Source organism: Fukomys damarensis, unplaced genomic scaffold (genome assembly GCF_012274545.1).
Source record: "Fukomys damarensis isolate Sample0158 unplaced genomic scaffold, DMR_v1.0_HiC HiC_scaffold_23, whole genome shotgun sequence".
Taxonomy (NCBI): Eukaryota; Metazoa; Chordata; class Mammalia; order Rodentia; family Bathyergidae; genus Fukomys; species Fukomys damarensis.
Window position 1 is genome coordinate 58,334,115 of NW_022900935.1, and position 8,374 is coordinate 58,342,488.

Sequence of the window (8,374 nt, forward strand, 5' to 3'; positions counted from 1 at the left end):
GAAACCAAGCTGAAGGGTTAGAGGTTTTGTTTATTTTTGCCAGCTGCTCTACCACTGACCTACTTCCCCAGACTCAGGTGTTGGAAGTTTTAGAGGAAGACGGCAAATGGCTGCATCCCCAAGAAGGGACAGACGGGGCTGGGGAGAAGAGGAGGAGAAGGAGGGAGGCTGGGAAGGTTGGCAGCCAAGGCCGCCCTTTACTTCGAAGAGCTGCACTACCAACCAGGACCAGAAGGGGGCAGGGCTGTTGAATTGGAAGGGGAAACGCATGTAGGACGCTTGACCCTTTGCAGACACTGTAGCTAGTTTCCTTTTTTGGGAGGGCTTAACTGCCCGGAAACGGAAGTTCGTTCTTTTGCGTGGTCTTCTGTTCTCTCCGGTGGCTGTCTTTCTGTCGGTACGATGGAAGAGGGGGGTAATCCGGAGCAATCCGCGGTCCGGTGGAGCTTGGGGGCCTAGGGCTTGCATCGAGGGTGCAGGGGGCGAGTTGAGAGTGTGACGGGGCCTGTTTTTCGGGCGATGGAGGGAGAACGGGGGGTCGCAGCTGGTGCGCTATTAACACCTAGGACTATTTTCCGCAGGTAGAGATCCGCGCCCTCTGAGCGCCTCGTCGCCATGGTGAGTAGGATCCTTGCCTGGCACTTGAACGGGGAGGCTCGGGGCCGAGGGTTTTGGTGGATTTAACTGTTACCAGAAGGCGAGAGTCTCTGGAGTTTATTCCTTCTCGTTTTCTAGCCTCGAAAAATTGAGGAAATCAAGGATTTTCTACTCACAGCCAGGCGGAAGGATGCCAAATGTAAGTGGTTTCTCTGAAGGCCGGGAGATGGGATGGCGGGGGGAGGCACTGTCGAGTTGGTGCGTAGAAGACTGATCTGCTTCGGTGCTGCCAGAGCGTCCTTTGCAGCATCTCAGGCTCTGCAGGCCGAAGCCGTGTGACCACGTGCCTACCTGTCATATTTTCCCAAGGAAAACCCCTAGGGCGAGTGTGAAGGGAAAGTGTTCCTAGGGGTAACTCCATGTAATTTTGAGGGTCTCGTTTTGTTCTGTGCAGTGGGTTCTCTGAGTGGAATCCTCACTGCATGAAAGTCTCGTGTCTCGTTCACTCTGAGTTTAGTACTTCATGTCGTCTTTGGACCCTGGGTGAACTGAGTACAGTGCTGATCGCAGTGAGCTTTTTTATTAAGCAGTTTGGCATCTGCTTGTATTAGTTTTTTTGGCCTGCAAATAAAGGGGAAAGGAAATAATGAACCAGAACTATAAAATAAGCAGATTTTTTTACTTGCATGTCAGCGTCTGCTGCCCGTGTACCCTTTTTTTTTTTTAACACGGAGAGCGAGAGGGAGCTGTGTTATTCTTTTGTTAGAGTGAAAGGATGTTTAGAGGCGTGTGCTTTTTAATACCGGGTAGATCTCGAATTTGTTAGCACTTTAACCTAGAATCGACATTTTTGTACTAAATGAAATACCCTTTGACTTCTTCTGATAGATTTATCTTACAGAGCACCAGATGATTTATGGAAATAGTAGTTTTGGGCTGGCAAGTTCAGTTTGATTATCCCTAACCAAAGGATGGTAGGCAGGGAGTCTTTGAATGACCCGTGGGATGGGTGGGGGAAGGGAGTGAGCGTGATTTTGCCCCCAGTACCCAGAACACACATTGTCTTTGATCCTCTGGCAGGACTCCCTGCCGCATAGCTGTGGGGACAGCTGGTGGTGGAGTGCTTTACACACATGCAATTAGGAGGTCAGTTTTAGATCCAGCCATTCAGTTAGACTCTGCCTCTTCAAATTCCAGCTTTCCTGGAAGGTGGCTGTTCTTGGTACGTTAGGCTAAATCCTTTCCTTCAGTGTAAAGGAAGTGGTAATAAGACTGTATCTTGAGTTTCTGTCTCAGGATTGGTGCAAAGATCAAATCCTACAATCTGTCAAATCTCTTAATAGGCTAAGAAATAATACAAAACCAACCAGATGGATTTGGGCCATCTGATTGGTAGCCTGGTTTCAGATGCGTGGCTTGTAAAGGTGGGGATCATATCCTGAGCATAAGATGTTCAGAGGGGGTTTGTTAAGTACACCTTTGTTTCATTTACAGTATTTGGGAATGGGATCTGACTGGGTTGCCCCGGCTGGCCTTAAATTCTCAGTCCTACCTCATCTGTCTCCTGAGTAGTTGGGATTGCAGGCATGCACTGTTTGGCCCTGCTTTTTTTTTTTGCACCAGGGATCAAACCTGGGACCTTGTGCTTGTGAGGCGGGCAGTGGAACCACTAAGCTAAATACACACATGGTTAATATCCTTGGCCGTTTTTAAATGCACGTGTTACTGGCTTTGGCGCATTGACATCAGCCAGCTAGTGCCATCAGTCTCCAGAACTCTTACAAAACCGAAACTGTCCATTAGACACCTTTCTGTCGCCAGATTTGATGATTATTCCTCATATAATGGAATCATCTGAGCTTTCGACTGCCTTGTTTCACTTAGCATGATGTCCTCAGGGTTCATCTGTGTTGTATTTGTCAATTTCCTTTCTAAGGTTAAGTATTCCACTGAGTGGGTAACACCACATACTGTTTTTTTATATATATGTGTGTGTGTGTGTGTGTATGTATGTATGTATATATATATATCATTCACTATTAATGAACAGCACTGCTGTGGACATGGGTGGGTGGTTTGTTAGTGTATGTTTTTTGTGGTGCTGTAAATTGAACCTAGGGCCTTTCCCATGCTAGCTAAGTGCTCTACCACTGACTCCATTCCCAGCCCACTGTGCAAATACCTTTTCTTTTGTTCCTTTCCAGTCTTTTGGGTTTATACTCAGAAATGCTGCATGCTATGATATGGTAATGGTGAAGAAACAGTCTTTTTTTTTTTTTTTTTTTTTTTTTGTACCGGGGATTGAACTCGGCCACCGAACCGCTGAGCTAAATCCCCGGCCCTGAAGAAACATTCTTAAGAGATATGTATGTCTTTAGAAATTGCGCTCAACAGTTGCAGACCCAGACTGCCACATTCATTTGGCTTTCTGTCTCCTTGATTGCTTCTTTTCAGTCTCTTGCTTGTTCTGCCTTATCCCCTTTAAGTAAATGTTCGAGTGCCCAGTGCTCAGTACATGGGCCTCTTTCTATACCTGTTACCAAATTTTCACAGCTATAAATACCATCTATGTGCCAGTGGCTCCCCGAATGTATTTCTCCAGCCCAAACTTTTCCCCTGAACTCCATACTCCAGCTGCCCACGTGACTTTTCCCATCTGGATGTTTGGTGGACATCTGAAGCTTGTTTAATGAGCATGTCCAAAGCTAAACGCCTGCTGCCCACATTCCTCCATCCGTCTTTCACCTCAGTTGATGGCAACTCCATTATAGTCACTCAAACCAAATATCTTCATGTCGACCTAGACTTGTCTGTGTTACATGCTGCCGCTCAACCTTCAAAATAACTTGGCATGCAACAGAATATTACTTAGCTATGTAAATGGAAATACTAATACTTGTAACACATGGGTCTTAAAAATACTCTGAGCTAAAATAAAGCCAATAAAAGAAAATGCATACTGTATGACTCCACCTATATGAAATTTCTAAAATGAAAAACCTCATCTATAGTGATAGCAGAGCAGCAGTTTCCTGGGGCTATGGGTCAGGAGTGGGGACTGAGGGATTTAAAGGAATCTTCTGGAGTGGTGGAAATTGTGGTAGTTAAGAGTAAATTTATCAATGCCCAGTGAATTCTAAAATGTGTATATTTCAGTTTATGCTGTGTTTCTCTGAATTGATTATATATACAGAAAAATGGTGTTCAGCTTAGTTTTCAAGAGTACAGTAGCTGTTAGGGACGCTGGTTTCGTTAGTGTGGTAGGGAACTGAAGTAGGTTAGCTTGTGTGCATATATCCAGGTGTCCGGGTTATTAAAAATGAACCGGAATAACCATTGTCTTGGGCAGGCTGTGAGCCCACAGTGTGCTTCCTGTAGGGTTTCCTGTCGTTTTACTGGTTATTGGCAGAAATAGAGTTGTAGCTTTGTGCTCTTCTGTGAGGTTAGGTGCTCTGCTGTGTGTCTGGTTAGGTATTTGGGTTGAAGCACTGGGCTCTTAACTGCATTTGTAACGGTGAGTTTGCAGGTGTCTGAATGGTTCCTAAGGAAATTGGAACACGAGATCTGATCAGTGTAGGCAGTGGGTAGCACTGCTAGCAAGTGGCTGCCAGGTAGACAGATGGAAATGAATTCACAGCACAAACGCTACACTGTTGAATTGAGGTGGCTTGGGCCTTGTGTCTGAGCTGTGACCCCAGGATAGAATTTAGAAACAAGAAAGAACCCAGGAAACAAGTTTCAGCTAAATGTTAGGAGCGGCTGCGTGCATGCTGTGTCTCATGGAGAGGGGTGGGTGGATATCCTGAAGGAGGAGCTCTGTCTTCCCCAGGTGTCATCTTGCGTGCAGAGAGCAAAGCTCTGGAGAGTTCTTAAATCGCAGAAGATAACCCAGCCTCCTTACTTTGTGATCTACTTCCTCCTGTCCCTCTAAAGAAGTGATAATAATTAGGTCAGTGCAGAACATTCCACAATGCTGTGCTCGACATACTAAATACCTATACTTTAAATATGAACTAGTTAAAATCGAGTAGAGCCCGTGCTCTTGAGTTGATGGAGCGAAGTGTAGATTTCGGGCCCCAGTTCAGCACAGGCAGGCGGGAGCTTCACCTCTGTCAGTGGCTGCTGACTGGTCACATGCAGTCACTCAGTTGCTACCGCGTGTGTATAAAGATCATGAGCTGTATGGTGTTTGTTTCTGTAATACAGTTGCTAATTCTGGTCTCCTTGGCAGCCGTCAAGATAAAGAAGAACAAAGATAATGTGAAGTTTAAAGTCAGGTGCAGCAGATACCTTTACACCTTGGTCATCACAGACAAAGAAAAGGCAGAGAAACTGAAGCAGTCCCTGCCCCCAGGTTAGTGAGCCCCTTACTGTGGAAACACTTGATATTTTAACCAGAGCCTGTCTTGTGAGCTCTCCTTAGCTAAAAGGACAAAATCTGGATGGACCACTTAACAAAATGACTTATGTCGTTTCTTTTCCTCTAGGCTTGGCAGTAAAGGAGCTGAAATGAACCAGCCAGACTGATGTGAAGTGTATTAAAAAGCTTTGAAATTCTATAAAGTGTCCTCTGTCTTTGAAGATGAGGAAGAGGGTGCTGTTTAGGGGTGGGTTCTGGCTGGTACTTCTTGTATTGTGAATATTGGGCTGGAAGGCAATAGAGGTAGGTAGATGGTCACCATGAGAGTAAGCAAAACAGCCAAGTGTAGGGGCCAGCCTGCACTCCAAGACTTAACGGTGGTTTCAGGTACACTGTTCAGAAGTAGTGTTTTCAGGCTGGCACTTGCATGGCAAAGGACTCCAAAAGAGCCTTAGAGAACAGAAGCTGTGCTAGCCTACTGTGGAGTGATGGGACAGGCGTTTCAAGGAATAGGGAAGACGGGGGAAGACACAGTGGAGAGTGACCTTGGAGACGAGTCTCCAGTTGACATTTCAGGGGAGAACCCTATTTCTGCACCGATCTGAAGAGTCCTTAGCCTTAGATCTAAAAGCAGTGGCATTTCTCTGGCAGGAGTGGAAGTGGTGATAGGACCTGCTTTTCTAACATCCATAAACAGCCAAATCCAGCATGGGTAATGAAAGGACCAACCAGGTCTGACTTCTTGGGTATTAGATCCTGATCTTGCCACTTGGTAATTCCTATTGTGTTGAGAAATTCTGCCTGTTTCCTTGGAAGGAAAATAGTATATTAATGCCTTATTGGTTTGCTGAGTTAAATATGCTAGTGTGTTAAGTTTTGAACTGTCCTACCACTCAATACTGTACTGACAAATAGCAGTGGGCCAAGGTGGCTAAGGGTAAGGGTTATGTTGGGACAGGCCACCAGGGGGCGCCATGGTGCAGCAAGTAAACAGTCACCTGTAAACATTTAGAAGGGGCTTACATCAAAATACATTTTCAAGTGTAGGTGCCTGGGTAGATTTATTTCCACTCGTGGCTTTTTTTTAAGTGATAAACCATGTATTTGTTACTACGTTAAGTGGTTAGCATTTCTATAACAACTTAGAGGATGTGAGGTAGTTTTCAAATGTCGAGTTTATTAAAGTGTGGACTTTGTTTACTCCAGGAAGGGGTGATACAAGGGCCACTCAGTAATTGGTGGCATCTTTAGAAGCTTTCAGGTCTTCCCCTTTAAACATTAGGATTCCCAAGGGAGAGTGAGTTTGCCGCTTTGGCTTTCTCTGTCCCTGGCACATTGTGCAGAGATTCGCCCCAGCTCCTAGGAGACAAGCTTTGTGGGGAGAAGGCCTCCTTTCATGCCACGCTCCCCACCCTGGCTTGTGCTGGCTGACTTGGATTCCAAGTCAGTGGGAATGGTCTGAAGCCTGCATCAGATGTCCTGTGTCCCTGGCTCACCTCTAGGGCCGTGTGCCTTTGGGGAAGCAGCTAGAGCGCTCGCTGTCAGCTCTTGGTATTCCGAGCTGCTCTCGGCTGGCTGTGGCTGTAGCCCAGAGGGCGAGCCCTTGAAGTTAGCTGCTTGAGTGTCACGCACCAGTCTGACCCAGGCCCTACTCTGTCTCGAGTTCTGCAGCCGGGTCTAAGCCAGTCCAGGGTGACTGCCTACTCCCCACAATGCAGATACCTCGCACCTGGGCACTGTGGTCTTGTCCTCCCTTCTCAGCGGAGGCACTGTCCCGTTGTGGTTCTGATCTCTTCCTAGAGGAACAACATCCTGTAACTCAGTCGGACACTGATGTGTTGGGAGGCTTCATAGCAAGGGTGAACCGCCTTGCCCTGTGCTGTTGGTCTGAAGAAGGCGGGCAGGAGGGAGGAGGTATCTGCCAAACAGCCTCTCAGATCCAGATGGGTTGCACCTGTGATCTGGCCCTTGCTTACTTCACCAACCTCTGCTAAACCTGCGTGAAGCCTGTTTTCAAATGAATTTCACCTTTTTGCTGAAAGGGTATAACTCTGATCCTGACACTTGCGTCACCCCAGCCCCCCCACAGTCAGTGTGCACTCTCGCCTCCACTTGCCAGATCCTCCTACCCACAGCTCAGACCTGCCATCAAAATACCCCCAACCCCACCCCACCCATGTTAGCTCCCCATCATTCACCAGCTCAGCTTAACTGTGGTTTCAAGAGAAACATCCTAGCCCTGGCTCAGAGCACTCAAGAGGTTTGTAATTAAGCACTGTACAGGCTTAAAAATGCCCCACTTCCCCTACTAAAACCCTGCAGACCGAAACTTGCATGATTTATCACTGACCCCCAGAACCGGGAAAAGGTACCCAGATGTGCAGAGTTGGTGAAAGAAGCCCCTGTGAATGAGAGGTCCCCAGCCTCCCCTGCCCCTCCAGCCAGCCTCAGCTTTGGGTATGGCAGCCCTCAGTCTCTGGCATCTACTGGGTTGTGCCGACCTGGAGAGGCTGGGGATGGCAGCGCTTGACTCCTGGCCCAGCGTCTCGGTTTGAGCCTGAGGTGTCTGTTGCCCGCAGGGTATCCAGAACAAGCTGAAAATCCAGGAATTCCTCCTGCCCTGCCAGATTTCCTTTCTCCCTCGCGTCCTCCCACCTCTCTTCACTTCACCCCATTGGACTGGCTTCCCAGCGCTGTCTCCAACCAAGCTGCTCCTGGCGCCACCTTGCCTTTTCACGGGCCCCACCTGCTTCCAGTCTAGGCGTCTGGCTCGCTCACTCGAGCTGTCCGCAGTCGGGTGGGGGCTCTGTTGGTGTGCAAAGGTCTGAGGCCCGAGTGGCTCTGCTGAGGGCAGCTGCCCAGCGGCCGCCCCACCCTGCCCAGCTTCCCCCCCCCCAAGCGCAGTCTAACCCGGCGCTCCTGGCGTGCCAGCGTCCGCACCCGGGAAGTGCAGTGCGCGGAGCTGGGGGCCTCCATCTGTTCTCTTGGTCCCCACGTCCCCTCTCTTGGCCCTCGGACAGCTCAAAAGCCTCTTCCTCCAGGACGCTGTCCCAGTCCCTCCCGCTGTCTCTCAGTCCCCAAACACCCGCTCCCAACTTCGGGCGCCGGGCAGGCGGCATCGTTAGCTGCTGGGGCAGCTGGCCCAGCATAGTGGACATAGTGGACGCTCAAATAAAGGACTGGGACTGCATCTGGACGGAATGATCAAGTTCACTCACCCTCTAACAAGCCCGGGGACCCGCCGGCCTCGCCTCGGCCGTGACTTCTACCTCATAGCCTCGATTTCCTATACGTCACTGTAAGAAGCCCGGGGACTTAAGAGACCAAAATCGCTTCTTCCGCCCCTTTCGTTCCTCTGCCATGACAGACCCTGAAGTAGAAAGGGGCTGTAGGCCTCTGGGCGCGGACGCAGGAGGA

At 48.8% G+C, this 8,374-nt stretch overlaps 1 protein-coding gene across 1 annotated transcript; it reads left to right on the forward strand.

The window, feature by feature from the left end:
* The first annotated feature begins 323 nt into the window (after nt 1–323).
* On the forward strand, nt 324–5,156 carry Rpl38 (ribosomal protein L38). The gene is made up of 5 exons (XM_010630711.2): nt 324–397; nt 582–618; nt 736–796; nt 4,829–4,951; nt 5,085–5,156. The coding sequence occupies exons 2-5, from the start codon at nt 616–618 to the stop codon at nt 5,108–5,110; spliced, it is 213 nt and encodes a 70-aa protein (XP_010629013.1). The 5' UTR covers nt 324–397; nt 582–615; the 3' UTR covers nt 5,111–5,156.
* The last annotated feature ends 3,218 nt before the right edge of the window (nt 5,157–8,374 follow it).

What these genes read in the sequence shown, in the direction of transcription:
- Rpl38 (XM_010630711.2), top strand. An exon ending in CAGGCGGAAGGATGCCAAAT is followed by an intron (nt 797 to 4,828) that starts GTAAGTGGTTTC and finishes TCTCCTTGGCAG; the next exon opens with CCGTCAAGATAAAGAAGAAC. An exon ending in GAAGCAGTCCCTGCCCCCAG is followed by an intron (nt 4,952 to 5,084) that starts GTTAGTGAGCCC and finishes CTTTTCCTCTAG; the next exon opens with GCTTGGCAGTAAAGGAGCTG.